Source organism: Mesoplodon mirus (assembly GCF_964341445.2).
Source record: "Mesoplodon mirus genome assembly, chromosome: 13".
Taxonomy (NCBI): Eukaryota; Metazoa; Chordata; class Mammalia; order Artiodactyla; family Ziphiidae; genus Mesoplodon; species Mesoplodon mirus.
This window is the reverse complement of record NC_138989.1, coordinates 82,448,723-82,464,748: the sequence shown is the minus strand read 5'-3', so window position 1 is coordinate 82,464,748 and position 16,026 is coordinate 82,448,723. Positions and strand designations below refer to the sequence as shown.

Below are 16,026 nucleotides of genomic sequence, written 5' to 3'. Positions count from 1 at the left end.
TTTCTTTAGAGTAGCCATTCTAGTGGGTGTGAGGTGATATCTCATTGTGGTTTTGATTTGAGTTTCCCTAGTGATTAGTGATGTTGAGCATCTTTTCATGTGTTTATTTGCCATTTGTATTTCTTTGGAGAAATGCCTATTCATTTCTCTCTTTTTAACTCATACATTTATATTTATTTCTGTGCTTTATTCCCACCTCTTTCTCTTAGATTTTTGCTCAGTTGGTGGTGCTAAATACACATATAATTTAATTGTGTGGTAGTTTTGAGTGTAAAAAAAAGGAACAATTGCTTAGTTTTCTCTTATTTATTACTATTACTCTTATTGCATTTATGTTACTAAAATTGAAATGAATCTAAAAAATAAGCATCAAAAGAAACTTGCCTGCTCTCAATTATAACATAATTCTCAGTGCCTACCCACCTACTAATATAGACACACTTTGAAGATTCTATGCATCTATCAGATTAGCTTAATTATTTCCACTGGTACCATTTCACAGGGTTAAATTTTTTTCTATAAATTTTATTTATTTATTTATTTATTTTTAATTTTTGGCTGTGTTGGGTCTTCATTGCTGTGTGTGGGCTTTCTCTAGTTGCAGCGAGAGGGGGTTACTCTTCGTTGCGGTACATGGGCTTCCCATTGCGGTGGCTTCTCTTGTTGTGGAGCACAGGCTGTGGTGCGTGGGCTTCAGTAATTGCAGCATGCAGGTTCAGTAGTTGTGGTGCACGGGCTTAGTTGCTCCGTGGCATGTGGGATCTTCCCAGACCAGGGCTCAAACCCATGTCCCCTGCATTGGCAGGAGGATTCTTAACCACTGCGCCACCAGGGAAGCCCCACAGGGTTAAATTTTAATTAATACTTGGATCACTAATTATTAACTAAATGTCTTCAAAAAAATTACACCATGATGTAACATTGAAACTAAAAGACAAAGATTTCACAGAATATTGTTACATGCCAGGCAATGTAATGAAAAACAGGAAAACTGGCTAAATCTGCCAAGTGTTAATAGAAATCCCTTGGAAAATTATAAAATACTCAGAGATAAATGACACTTAAAGCATTACATGCCAAAAATTTGGGGACAAATCTAGAGCAGAATAACATAAGTTTATGTCTTTGGATACATTTATCAGAAAGCAAATGAGAATCAAAATCTCCCCTGGCCTTTGAGATAAAACATGTACTAGAACAGCCACTTGGCCTCTGATATGGAAGGCACACGTACAGGCCCTACACATCTGTATTGCCTGCTGATATCTGGACTGTAATGAGAAGGAAATAAATTTCTCTCTTTCTTAAGCCACAGATAGTTTGGGCTTTGTTAGGGCAGCTGAGCCAATATCCCAACCAACAGAGATCTACTTCACACCTCTTACAAGATAAACTCCACCCCTGTGAACTGGAAACATAATGGAAATGGTTAAGCCATGACACTAACCAAGGAAGATAAGGAAAATGTCTTTGACACTTGGGGTGGACGAGGTGTTTTAAATAAGACCCCAAAAGTACCATCCATAGGGACTCACAATGAGAGAGATTTGAGTACATAAAAATTAAGTAAGGATTTTTGTTGAATGAAGGACAATATAGAAAACACTAAGTGAGTGACAGAAGATCAAAAGATATTTTCAATGTGCAAAACGAGGACATAGATCAGTATCTAGACTATGTAAGGAACTCTAGTCAGTTGACAAGAAAAAGATAGGGAACGGTACTCATTTTCTGTTTGCTGCTATAACGGATGACCACAAACTTGGTGGCTTGAAACAACACAAATTTACATCCTACAGTTTTGTAGGTTTCAAGCCTGACGTGGTCTCACTGGGCTAAAATTAAAGTGTCTGCAGGGTTCTGTACACTCTGCAGACTCTAGAGGAGAATCTCTCTCTTTGCCTTTTCTTTCCAGCTTCTAGAGCTGCCAGCATTCCTGGGCTCGTGGCCCCTTCCTCCACCCTCAAAGCCAGCACAACAGCATGTGAATCTTTCTCACACTGCCTCACTCTGACCTCCTTTTCTATCTTCCTTTTCCACTTTTTCTTTTTTTTAAATCACTGAACTGTACACTTTATTTTTTATTTATTTAAATAAATTTATTTTATTTATTTATTTTTGGCTGCATTGGGTCTTCGTTGCTGCACGCGGGCTTTCTCTAGTTGCGGAGAGCAGGGGCTACTCTTCCTTGCAGTGTGCAGGCTTCTCATTGCAGTGGCTTCTCTTGTTGCGGAGCACGGGCTCTAGGTGTGCAGGCTTCAGTAGTTGTGACACAGGTTCTAGAGTGCAGGCTCAGTAGTTGCGGTGTGTGGGCTTAGTTGCTCTGCAGCATGTGGGATCTTCCCGGACCAGGGCTTGAACCTGTGCCCCCTGCATTCGCAAGCAGATTCTTAACCACTGTGCCACCAGGGAAGCCCTCCTTTTCCACCTTTAAAGCCCCTTGTAACCACACAGAGCCCACACAGATAATCTAGGATAATCTCCTTATTCTAAAAGTCACCTGATTAGGAACCTTAATTCTCCTTTGCCATGTAAAATAATGTATTCATAGGTTCCAGGGATTAGTATGTGGACATCTCTGGGGGTAACATTATTCTGCCTACCAGGCACACACCAGTACAAAAAACAGGCGATATGAACTTCTAGAAGGGGGAACACTAATGATGAACAAATTTAGGTCAGAAACTACCAGCACAATGATCTAAAGCATTATCTGGAAGTTCATTCATTTATTCGATCAAAATATTTATTAGGCAGATAATGTGGGCTAGATTCCTACAGAAATGCAAAGATGGAGAAGGTTTCGAGCAGTCAACCACAGGCCCCTTTGAGACCCAGCCTGCCTTGAGCCATACAATGTGTCCTAAAATACTATAGGTAAAAAGTCTTTTTAGAATAGGCATCCTCAGAAAATCTACAAACAACAAATGCTGGAGAGGGTGTAGAGAAAAGGGAACCCTCTTGCACTGCGGGTGGGAATGTAAAGTGATACAGCCACTATGGAGAACAGTATGGAGGTTCCTTAAAAAACTAAAAATAGAATTACCATATGACCCAGCAATCCCACTATGGGACATATACCTTGAGAAAACTATAATTCAAAATGCACCCCAATGTTCACTGCAGCACTATTTACAATAACCAGGTTATGGAAGCAACCTAAACGCCCACCAACAGACAAGTGGATAAAGAAGATGTGGCACATATATACAATGGAATATTACTCAGCCATAAAAAGGAATGAAATTGGGTCACTTGTAGAGATGCAGATGGACCTAGAGTCTGTCATACAAAGTGAAGTAAGTCAGAAAGAGAAAACAAATATCGTATATTAACACATATATGTGGAATCTAGAAAAATGGTACAGATGAACTGGTTTGCAAGGCAGAAATAGAGACACAGATGTAGAGAACAAACGTATGGACACCAAGCGGGGAAAGCAGGGAGGGGTGGTGGTGGTGGTGGTGTGATGAATTGGGAGATTGGGATTGACATGTATACACTGATGTGTATAAAATTGTTGACTAACAAGGACCTGCTGTATAAAAAAAAATAATAAAATTCAAAAAAAAAGTCTATTGATTGTGGACACCTGCCCTATGAGAAATGTTCTTCAGAATTCCAAGACTTTTGTCTTCATCTGGAAGTCAAAATGACAGTGTTTAATCTACCTGATTGCTGTACAAGGTTACCTTCCCAAATTAAAAGACCAAAAACATTAATAAAAAATTACCAGGGTTACCTCTGGATTACCTTTTTTTGTCTTAACTGATATCCCACTTTCCCATAGAGATACCTAACTTTAAAATGGAGCCAGCCCTGAAAAATACCCACTGTATCAACACGCATTCTGTGGCAGCGACTGGAATCAGTATTTTGTTTACAGATCCAAGATACGTTCAGCACAGCTGTATCACTGGCCAAGGCAGGCCTGAAAGTCAGGGTCATTTTCTGATTGTCAATTAAATAGATTACTTTCTGCTGGAGCACAAATGGAGGTCATTATTATTAAAGTTGAGTTGAGAGAGGTTACCCACATGGGAATCACCTGAAGATTACAGGAAAATATATCTTTGTGCTGGATCTCAAAGGAGCTGGCTTTTATTACATTTTCCTGGAAGTAACACTTGCCCAGCATCATATATCTGACTGCAATAATGAGGTTATGTGACTTTACACATTGAAAAAAATATCTAAACATAATCACAATATTACTTTGAGCTTCCCCTGCACTCTTCATCCAAGGACTTTATCATTAGCTAATTAAATCTCAGAGTTTGGAAATGAAAGTGTATACTTACCTCATTTTACCAAAGAGAATGTTTTGGGGAAGTTAAAGGATAGGCAGTTACCCCAACTGAAAGGAAGTAGGGAAACGGGGCAGGTATGTCTTGCATTTACCGAATAAGGTAGGTGATAAATGTAATGAATCTCAAAGGTTCACGTGAGGACCACCCATCTAATCTATCACTTTCAAAGGGCTGCATCTAAATGTCACCAGATACAGGGGGAAAACACTCTCACAAATTCACAGGAAAGGACATTCTGTGATTTTCCTCAGCAATCTATTTTGGTGTCTTTACAAAATAAGTCCTTTATAAAATAAATTCTTGTTCTCAATTTAATGTCTTCTTATTGCTTTTCTTTTTATAACATGTTCTTGAGATATAATTCATGTGCCATATTATTCACCAATTTAAAGAGTACTTTTCAATGGCTTTTAATATATTCACAGACGTGTGCAACCATCACAAGCAATTTTGGAACGTTTTTATCATTTCATAAAAGAAACCCCTCACCCCTTAGCTATTACCACTCTATGCTCCAATGTTCCTCAAATCTAAGGAAGCATGAAATCACTTTCTGTCTCTATAGACTTGCTTATTCTGGACATTTCATATAAATGAGATCATATAATTCGTGGTCTTTTGTGTCTGGCTTCTTCCACTCGGCATAATGTTTCCAAGGTTCATCCATGTTATGACATGTCTCAATCCTTCATTCCTTTTTTTAGCTATATAATGTTTTATTGTTATAGATATGATTTATCCATTCCATACACTCATTGTTTCTCTTTTCATGAATTGATGGACGTTTGGGTTGTTTCTACCTTTTGGCTCTTATGAATAATGCTGCTGCAAACATTCATGTGCAAGCTTGAGTGAATACATATGTTTTCATTTGAGGGGGTATAATACCGAAAAGTAGAACTGCTGGGTCATATAGTAACTCCATATTTAACCTTTTGAGAAACTGTTGACTATTTTTCAAAGTTGCTGCAACATTTTACATTTCACCAGCAGCGTACTGTATAAGGGTTCTTATTTCTCCACACCCTGGTGGAAACTTGTTGTTCTCTGACCTTTTTTAAAAGTTTCAATTAATTTTTTTATTGAGGGAAAATTCACATAACATTAACATTTAAAAGTGTACAATTCAGTAGCATGTAGTACATTCACAGTGTTGTGCGACCATCATTTTTATCTAGGTCCAAAACATCTTCATTACCCCCAAGAGAAGACTTTGTAGCCATTTATCAGTTACTCCCTATTCCCCCCTCCCGTCTTCAAGCCAGGAAGAGAGGCCTCACCAGAAACCAAATTTTCAGGCACCTTGATCTTGGACTTCTTGCCTCCAGAACTGTGTGAAAATAAATGTCTGTTGTTTAGGCCCCTTGGCCTGTAGCATTTTGTTATGTCAGCTCGAGCAGACTAACACACAGATAAATGGAATCATAAAATATGTGGACTTTTGTTACTTGCTTCTCTTACTTAATAGAATGTTTTCAAAGTTCATCCATATTGTAGCATGTATCACTACTTCATGCCTTCTTATGGCTGAATATTATTCAGTTGTGTGGATATACTATATTTTGTTTATCCATTCCTCCATTTACGGACACGTGAGTTCTCTTCACCCTTGGCTATTGTAAATAGTGCTGCTATGAACACATGTGCAAGTATTTGCTTGAATACCTGTTTTCAATAGCTAGGGGTATAAATCTAGGAGTAGAATTGCTGGGTCATATGTTGATTCTGTGTTTACCTTTTTCAAAAACTGCCAGAGTGTTTTCCACAGTGGCTGTACCATTTTGCACTTCCACCAGCAATGTATGTGGTTTCCAGTTTCTCCACATCCTTGCCAACAATGTTACTGCCTCCAATTTTTTGCACTTTTTTTTTTTTGCGGTACACGGGCCTCTCACTGTTGTGGCCTCTCCCGTTGCGGAGCACAGGCTCCAGAAGTGCAGGCTCAGCGGCCATGGCTCACGGGCCCAGCCGCTCCGCGGCATGTGGGATCCTCCCGGACCAGGGCACGAACCCGTGTCCCCTGCATCGGCAGGCGGACTCTCAACCACTGTGCTACCAGGGAAGCCCACTGCCTCCAATTTTGATTATAGGCATCCTGGAGGGTATGAAGTAGTATCTCATTCTGTTTTTTGATTTGCATTTCTTGGATGACTGATGATGTGTAGGATCGTTTCATTTGTTTATTGGCCATTTATACATCTTCTTTGAAGAACTATGTATTCATATCCTTTGTCCATGTTAAAATTCGGTTATTCACCCTTTCATTGTGGAGTTGTAAAAGTTCTTTACATATTTTTGTTAATAGATCCTTATTGGATATATGATTTACAAATATTTTCTTCCACTCTCAGGTTGTCTTTTCACTTTCTTGATAGTGTCCCTAGAAGCACGAAAGTTTTAAATTTTGATGATGTCTAATTTATTTATTTATTTTTGCTTGTGTTTTTGCTGTCACATCTAAGAAACTATTGCCTAATTCACACTCCTGAAGATTTATGCTTATGTTCTCATCTGAGAATTTTATAGTTTTAGCTCTTGTACTTAGGACTTTGATCTATTTTGAGTTAATTTTGTTAATGGTGTGAGGTATGAATCCAAATTCGTTGTTTTGCATGTGGGTATCCTGTCCCATTTGCAGAAAAAAATTATCCTTTCCTCGTTGAATTGTCTTGGAACACCGCTTGATAATCAATTGACCATATATGTGAATGATTATTTCTGGACTTTCAATTCTATTCCAGTAGAGTATATGTCTGTCCTTATGTCAGTACCAAACATTCTTGAATACTGTAGCTTTGTAGTAAGTTTTGAAATTGGGAAGTATAAGTCCTTCAACTTTGCTCTTTTTGAGATTATTTTGGTCAGTCTGATTTCCACGTGACTATTATTTTCATACGGATGAGGTTGTCAGTTTTTACTAGAAAGGCAGTTGAGTATTTGATAGAAATTGCTATGAATCTGTAGCTCATTTCGGGAGTATTGCCATCTTAACAATAGTAAATCTTCCAATCAATGACACAGGTTGTCTTTCTATTTATTAGGTCTTCTTTAATTTCTTTCAATGATATTTTATAGTTTTCAGTATAGAAGTCTTACATTTATTGTGTTAAATTTATCTCTAAGTATTTTATTCTTTTTGATGTTATTGTAAATGGAATAATTTTTTCCTTTTCATTGTTTTAACTTGAAGTATAGTTGATTTACAATGTGCCAATCTCTGCTGTACAGCAGTGGAATAATTTTCTTAATTTAATTTTTGGATTGTTTATTGCTAGTATATAGATATAGAATTGATTTTGTGTATTTATTTTGTATTCTCTAAACTTGCTAAGGTCTATTTTCATCTAATAGTTTCTTTGTGGATTCCTTAGGATTTTCTCTATATAAGATCATGTCAACAGCAAACCTAAATAGATGTACTTTTCCTTTCTAATCTGGATGGCTTTTCTTTTTCTTGCCCAATTACCCTAAATAAAACTTCCAGTACAATATTGAACAGAAATGGTTATAGCAGACATCCTTGTCTGCTTTGCTACATGTATAATTAAGACTCATATTTATTAAATTGTGCAAAAAAGGCATAGTTCAAATTTATGTTGCTTTGCTATTTGAAATGGAACATGAATATATCTTGGTTCCATCCTTCCATTTTAAAAGGGCATAAACTATTTATTAACTTTCTATCTTGGTATTGGGAGGATAAATTAGAATTTGACAATCCCCTTAAAAATTAAATATTATGTAAATTCACAGGACAAAGTTAGGGGGCATGATTAGGAAAATTCATGAGAGTGGGATGAAACCTCAGGCCTCAACCATTTTTCCTTCTTAGAGATCAGAATTATTAATAAATCGTGAGCTTTATTCTTAAATAAGGCAGGCTGGGGTCCAGGTGACTTTCCTGGAAGTCGCACAGAATGTTTGCTGCCCTGGGGGACTGTGAATTACTTCTGCATAGCTATTGGTTAGAGCCCTTTTGTTTAGGAATCCTGCTCGCATTGTCTTCATAAATAAATTAGTATCCCAATTAATATAAAAGTAGCCTGTAAAAGGATTGCCCCTTTGGGCCAATAAATTTCTTCTCTCTGAAAAATGAGGAAAAGGGGTCAGAGCACTGCTTTTTTTTCCTGGAAATTTCGCCTTGATATGGCTGTACAAATGGTTGTAAGGTTGTGACCTCCAATCATTGAAGCCTCCCTCGCTGAGCAGCAAGGTTGTTTCTGGGGCCCAGGACCCCTCTTATGAAGGGAGCCCCTCCCCTGTGGTTATACCTGCAGGTAGCACTGGGAAATGGTCTGACATTGCATTTGATTCCTAGAAAGAGGATTATTTCAGTCCTTTTGGGCTACTATAACAAAATAGACTGGATGGTTTGTAAAAAACAAATTTAATTCTCACAATTCTGGAGGCTGGAAAGCCCAAGATCAAGGCACCAGCAGATTCAGTATCTGGTGAGGACCTGCTTCCTGGTTCATAGGTGTTTTTTTTTTTCTTCTGTGCCCTCACATGGCAGAAGGGAGGAGGGAACTCTCTGGAGCCTCTTTTACAAAACCAGAAATCCCACTCATGAGGAGCCCACTCTCAGGACCCAATCACCTTCCAAAGGTCCCACTTCCTAATATCAGAATGAGGATTAGATTTTAACATGAATTTTTTTTTGGTGATGGATGGGGGCAAGACATTCAGTCCATAGCAAAGAGGCATCCTTCACTTTGACAGCTGCTCAAATGTTTATTAGTTGTAACTACCTATTATGGAGGTCCTGGGATAAGTGCTTTCTCTGAGTTATCTCCTTTGGTCCTCAAACAGTCCTATCACTAGGTACTATTATTAATCCCAATGTCTACTTGTAGAAGTTGAGGTTATAGAGGCATCAGGTTGTTTTTCCCCTACCCCAAATTCTTTCCCCCCATTTTCTGTTAATACCATCCTTTTCCTTAGTGGAAGTCTTCTGCCCACCTCCTTGTGACCCTAGCATAGTATCTTGTTATTAGATCTAGTTAAAATATCCTGCCCTACTGTTCAGAGAGTGTGAACAAGTAACCTAGGATCAGGTAATCTCATAATAATGATTCTGATGAAGTTCTTATCATGGATTTGATATCCAGATGTTGAGGGAGAAGGTTTCCTTTTCTCCTAGAGTCATTACATGGAAAGATGGAAGCCTGGATCACAATCCTCTCTTTCCCTACATTTGTGGAGAATTTTGCCAGCAATATAAGAGAATGAAACACACTGAGAGAAGCATAGCAAAGAGATTGAGAAAAAGAATCGTGATATTTTTGAGTCTCTGAGGCCAGATCCTTTTCTATAGTGAGATAATAAAAACTCATTTTTGCTTACTAGTTTGAGTTAGAGTTTTGTCATTTGCAACCATAAGCTTATCCACAATTATGCAGCTAAGGTTGCAAAGCTGGTTTTAAATCTCTGCCTGTCTGGCTCTAAAGTTTGTGCTCTATGCAATACTTTGGTTATACAGCTCTGAGCCAGATATTTCAAGTGAATCAAAGTATCAGGAATAAAGTATATGAAAGACTCAGGCTCACCACCGGCAGACCTACTGTACATAACCCCAAGTGTTAAAATTCATGTCCAAATTGTGAGGAGAGCAAAACTGCACGTCTCTTCGAGAAAACAAAATTAAGCATTTCTTTTTCTCCTAGAATAAATCACCATAGATAGTAGTCATATGAGTTCTTAGAAGGGCAACTGAATATTTCCTGTGTAAATATCTTCATCTAATCTGAATGATCTGATATAGCAGACTGAGGCAATGACTGATTTCTGGGTATGACTGTAAGGTTGAAGAACAATTGAGAATTAAGTGGATCTCGGGAGTAATTAGTAGAATTTGACCTGTGCTCTGGGTCCACATGTGGTTCTCCATAACGTTGCAAGGCTTGTGCTGATAAGCAGACCTCAACACAGAAGATCTTCATCCTTCACCCCTTTCCTGATCCACATATGTACTGCCAGTTGAATGACTGCCATTTACCATCATGTAAAATTCGACGTGTATTTATTTTGTTTGCACTCAAATAAATATAACAAAAACTGTTGTGAGTATACATAGAAAATTACAAAGATACATACACATACAGTTCTCCATACATCTACGCAGATACCTATTGTCCATTTTTTTCAAGTACTTGGGCATCATTTAAAATATTTGACCTTGAAGTTCAAAATTACAAAAGCCCTAGCTGTTGACTGGGATATAAAAAAGTAGACATTAATAACTAAAGTATATGCAACAAAGACAGCAACCACCCTTCTAAATAGATCTTGGGTGAAATAGGAAATATCAAAACAGTAGTTTCAGGATGGTTGAGAATAATAACAGAATATTATAAATCTGAATTCATGATATATGATTGATGATTTTCTTAGGTGCAGATTCATGGACTTAAAATTCACTATAACTAAATAAGAATAAAAGTAAAGCAACAAAACCTTAACCTCAAGAAGTTAGAAAAGGAATGGTAAAACAAGCCTAAGGAAGGAAGGAAGGAGAAAGTAACTGATATTAAATAAAAGTACAGTTAATACATTAGAATATATATATATTTTTGGCATGTGGGATCTTTGTTACCTGACCAGGGATCGAACCCTTGCCCTTACAGTGGAAGCACAGAGTCCTAACCACTGGGCCACCAGGGAAGTCCCTATGTATGTTTTTTTTAACAGTAGAATTAATAAATTGAAGGTTGATATTTTCAGGAAAAAATTGGCAAATCAATACTTAGTCTAATAGGAAAATGATGGATAACTGTTTTGCTTTGAATGTAATAAGCAGGACTTAATGATTTTTGTCTAATTAAAAAGCAATATATGCTCAACAATAAGTTAGAATATAAAAGCAATGTAAACTATATCATTTCATAGTTTGATCCCCCATTTTACTTACAAAATGGCTGTTTTAAATTATTTTTCTCCCACAGTATCATCACCCCATACCCACTGACATCCTCAGTTTATTATCACCTAAGACTGTTCAACTTAGAAATATCATTGAAAAATTATTTCTCTTATTCCTCTGAACTGTTTTGTGCCTTTTGACCTTGACATTTCAAATCTACAGCTAAATCCTTCATACCTGTATAACTACAGATACTTCTCAGCTGGTATAAGTGCCTCCATATTTCCATTTTTGGTCCATTTGGGACACTTATGCATCAGGAACTATTGTCCTAGGGTTGAGCAAGGCAGCCACTGTTACACTCTTGGCCAGGCAGGCTTAGGTATGGGCTGTCAGAGTCTTGGTTAAATATCCACAGTCTCTTTCTTCCCCCGTCTGATTTCTTTCTGGTTTCTCCCATTAGCCACAGTCAACTGGATGCCTGAGGGCCAGGGAGCCTGGGTGGTGTAGCCTTTTCCTGTGTACAAGTCAGTTACCTGCAGAGGCTGGCAGAGAGGGGAGGAGCCACTGGAGGGCCACATGGAGAATAACAAGCATGCTAGCTGCCCCTTCCCCGTCTTCTCTTCCTCCCAGAGGTAATCTGGCCGCACAGACTTTCTCATTTTCCCTGACTTTGACAGACTCACTCTGAATTCTTGCCTTTGCATGTACTGTTTTCTTTGGCAGAAATTCCCTTACTCCATTTCTTTGCCTGGGAAACAAACTCCTACTTATCCCTCAAGCTCCAGCTCAAATGTCACCACTCTTTTACCTACACACTTGTAGAGGCAGCAAAGTCCGAACAATGGGACAAAGAAGCATAAGGTCGGGTCCTCAATCAGCCACTTACTAGCTGACGTGGGCCAGGTACTTCTTTGATTTTACGTAGTCCCCCACTCCCCCTTTTTTTTTTTTTGCAAAATAGGAATGGGAATTGCTGCCTTGAAATCCTTTCTCCAGGGATGAAAAAAATCCGTGAGATAAAATGTTCTCTAAAATGCAAATCACTTTACAAATTTAGTTTTGTTGTGGTTGCTCTTACCATTGCTTAGATTTTTTCCATTAGTTCAGACCAATCACAGTGCAAAAGGCAACTTTAGTGGCATTCAAATACGAATTCAAATTCCTACTCACCCCCTTTTCTTTCTACAGCCCCCTTTTTCTCTCCTGTTCAGTTATTCCCCCCCCCCCCCCCACCCCCAACCCCGCCGCCGCTCTCATTTCTTTTTCGGCTTGTTTACTCTGAACCCAGGTATCCAAGGTCATTGCATGATTGTGCAGGTTCATCTCACAGTTAAAGAGGTTAAGTCATTTAGTAACGGCAGGGAGGTAGGGGTGGAACGGGGTGGGTCATCCTAACAAAACGCTGCACTCTAAGTTGTAAAGTTCTGGGAGCTGAGAATTCAGACTGGCAGGGTCATAAACGAACCACTCTCAGAGGGAGGGTGCAGGGCCGACTTGGGCTTCTGCGCGAGCCTCCGCAGCCCGCGCCACAGCCCGCGCTTGGTCCCCGGAACCCCAGGCAGGCGGGAGCGGTGGCGGGTCCGGAATTCCGGAGGAGAGCACGAACTGGCGAAGACTACAACTCCCGACGTGCACGGCGGCCAAAACCCGTTCTATCCCTGCTTGACTCCTCATTCTTTCCAGTTCTTACGACGGAGTCCGCTGTCTAGGAACTGCATAGTAGTCACTATAGCGAGACTGTAAGCTTCTCTGTTGGCGCGGGGACCGGAACAGCTCACGGAATGCCTCTCACTCTTTGGGTCCTTCGCTCAGGCGTTGAGGAACTCGCTTTCGGACCGGCCGGGTTTCTAGGGGGACAGTAATTGTGGTAGGACGCTGTGGCGCGGCAGTTTAATTCTCCGGCGGCGGCTGGTTGAGCGGGACGAGATGGTCCTGACGGGGCTCATCAGGAAACTGGGTAACAGTCTGAGTTGCCCCTCGCCCGGGTCGCCCACCCGTCGTGGCCACTTGCTGAGAATGGCTGTGTCACGTTGCCGAGGCCGGGCCACCCCGCCACGGCTTCCTGTCTCGTCCGGGCTTCGGCAGGGCAGCCCCCGGGGGCCCACCTCGGACTTTGTGTAAACTCCGCAGTTCGCGTCGTGAATGCACCAGCGTCCTGCATGTGGAAAAAACTGGTTTCTTTATTTCCTTCTTCACCCCGCTCCCGCTCCCAGCGTAGATAACGAAGTTTTAGGGTAAACTCCCTGTGGGCGTCTCTTTGGATTCGGGAAATAGCTCTGTGCTGTCTTCTTTGACAGGTCATCAGCTGGCCGAGATCAGGGCACGCGCTCTCAAGAATATTCTCTGCAAGATTGAGCACAGTTTAATCTGCTGTGCTGATCTGGTTCAGGAGAGGCTCCTTTTTCTCCATTTGCTGGAATGGTTCAATTTCCCGTCCGTTCCAATGAAAGAAGAGGTTCTGAGTCTGTTGAACAGATTGGTTAAGGTAGGATCATTTTGAAATAAAATAATCAAACAAGTGAGTATTTCGTAGTCATTTAATTGTAGCATTTGTTGAAAATTTAAATTATTAATTTTTTAAAAAACAGCTGTGAATGTTGAATTTTAATTCATTTGGGTATATAATGCTGCATCCTCCTTTTCTCTTATTTGTGATGTTGAATCTCACATTGTCTCTGCTGTGTTCTGAAGTAACACAGTTTGTGACTCAGGTATGTTCTGATTTGGGGGAATCGTCTTTGGAGGTTAATACTTACTCTGTTTTCCCTTATGGTTCTGTTATTTACATGTAAAAATGAGATGTCTTTGTATAAAAGAGAACACATTTAAAGATAAAGTTATAGATCATGATACTAAACAGCACAAGTATGTTACATTGTTTTTCCCGTATCTGTTTTTCAGATTTATGTTTCTCAGTCTGTCTTGAGAGTAGTTAGTTGTCAGGGTCAAATATCAAAGTGGCAGGTTTAACTTTTCCAACCTGTAACTCACTATGCAGTTGTAGGGGATACTTATTACTTTGGCGTCCTTTGAGTGATTGGAGGTAGAAGAGGATACAGTGAGTGTCAGTGAAGAGAAGTAATCAATTTAATAAATAAAAGTAGGAATGGATAGTGTGCATTTCTAGTGTTCAGTGTCTGGGCTTTTCTCTTATAAGTGTTATTAAATGTTTTACGTATGTCTCTGTAAATCTACGTCTTATGTATATCACCGCAAAAATTATGCTTTAAAAAGGAACATCTGGTATACCAAAAATAATGTCATGTTTTGATTGCTGTAAAATAATGTCTAGAGATTTTGATATTTATAGTTGTTCTCAAGACACTCCTTTTCTTATTTCAGTATCCCCCAGCAGTCCAGCATTTGGTTGACCTTGGTGCAGTCGAATTCTTATCTAAACTTCGTCCTAATGTGGAGCCGAATCTACAGGCTGAAATTGATGGCATTCTGGATGGACTTTTTATTCTTCCTTCAGAAGTTCCTGACCTATATTCTGCGTCTTACCAAACCAGTCAAACTGGTAACTCTTTGGAATCATTCTGATGAAATCAATCAGTCAATCAATCTGTTAAAATATAATATATTGGTTCTAATGGTTAATTCTAAGGAAAAGGAACCTTAGATTAAAAAAACAAACAATCCTCCTCCTCTCCCCCCTGCAACTCTTATTTTTCTTATGTTAACTTACATGAATTTGATCTTCATTCCCCTCCTCTAATGTTACAGAGAGGAGGATACTTGTGTGTTTTTGTTTTGGTCAAGGGGCATAAAAGATGAAGTGACTTTCTTTTTGTGAGACTAGTTTGACAGATTATTTTTATAGCAATAACAACGGATTTTCATTGAGCACTCATTACTATGTGCCAGACGTTGTTTTATATATTCTATACTTGCATTTTGGGGCTGTGTTCTTCATATAGGGAGGATGTCTGCCCTGCTCATGATTTTGTTATGGGGTCCAATCAAAATGAGCTACACATGGTATACTGGCTAAAATCAGAGTCAAAGAGACATGGATTTAAGTCCCACTTCTGCCACTAGTTGGGTGACCTTGGCTAAGGTACTTAATCCCTCTAGGCTTTAGTTTTTTCATCCAAAAATTGGTACAATAAGCAAGAACATCTTATAAGATTTTTTTTTTTTTTGCGGTACGCGGGCCTCTCACTGTGCCTCCCCCATTGCGGAGCACAGGCTCCAGACACGCAGGCTCAGCGGCCATGGCTCACAGGCCCAGCCGCTTCGCGGCATGTGGGATCTTCCCGGACCGGAGCACGAACCCATGTCCCCTGCATCGGCAGGCGGACTCTCAACCAGTGTGCCACCGGGGAAGCCCCTATAGATTTTTATGAGGATTAAGTGAGGCAATGTCTGGACGGTGCTCAGCATAGGGCCCTGCGTATGTTAAGCACAGAATCCTTGTCTGCTACTGTTACTTGTTATCATTTGATGTCCAGTATAGTGCCTTGCTCATGGAAAGCATTTAAATTGATTTGAAGGAAAGAAAATGCTCTTGAAATTTATATGATTGAGTAGTAAAAGTATAAAAAACTGTGTTTTTGCTCATTTAATCTGTTAGACCCTATTCTTCTCTGTGCCAGTGCTGTACTGCCACTGCTGTGACCCCCGGTCCTGCTGTTAACAAGAACAACAGTAGCAGCTGCCATTTACTGAGTTCTTGTGTGATTGTGGTTTTTAACAGTGTATTTTACAGTTTCTGTCTAAGCTATAACAAATAAAGTAGACTCTTAAATCATGAACTTTCAACCTAGTTCCTTGCAGGTGAGTTTAGAGGTATGGTCTAGGGCTAATTTTTAGTTTTCTGTATTAACATTAGAACTACTGGCATGAAAACT

The 16,026-nt window shown here is 39.5% G+C and overlaps 1 protein-coding gene across 4 annotated transcripts in view; it reads left to right on the top strand.

Moving 5' to 3' along the window:
- Positions 1 to 12,906: 12,906 nt before the first annotated feature.
- The window catches only part of RTTN (rotatin), a 176,044-nt gene continuing 172,924 nt past the window's right edge, over positions 12,907 to 16,026 (top strand). For all 4 annotated transcript variants that reach the window (XM_082641618.1, XM_082641619.1, XM_082641620.1 and 1 more), the window contains exons 1-3: positions 12,907 to 13,130; positions 13,471 to 13,658; positions 14,516 to 14,693. In XM_082641618.1, coding sequence (XP_082497744.1) covers positions 13,100 to 13,130; positions 13,471 to 13,658; positions 14,516 to 14,693 — 397 coding nt within the window. In that variant the 5' untranslated portion in view covers positions 12,907 to 13,099. The remainder of the gene's footprint in view (positions 13,131 to 13,470; positions 13,659 to 14,515; positions 14,694 to 16,026) is intronic.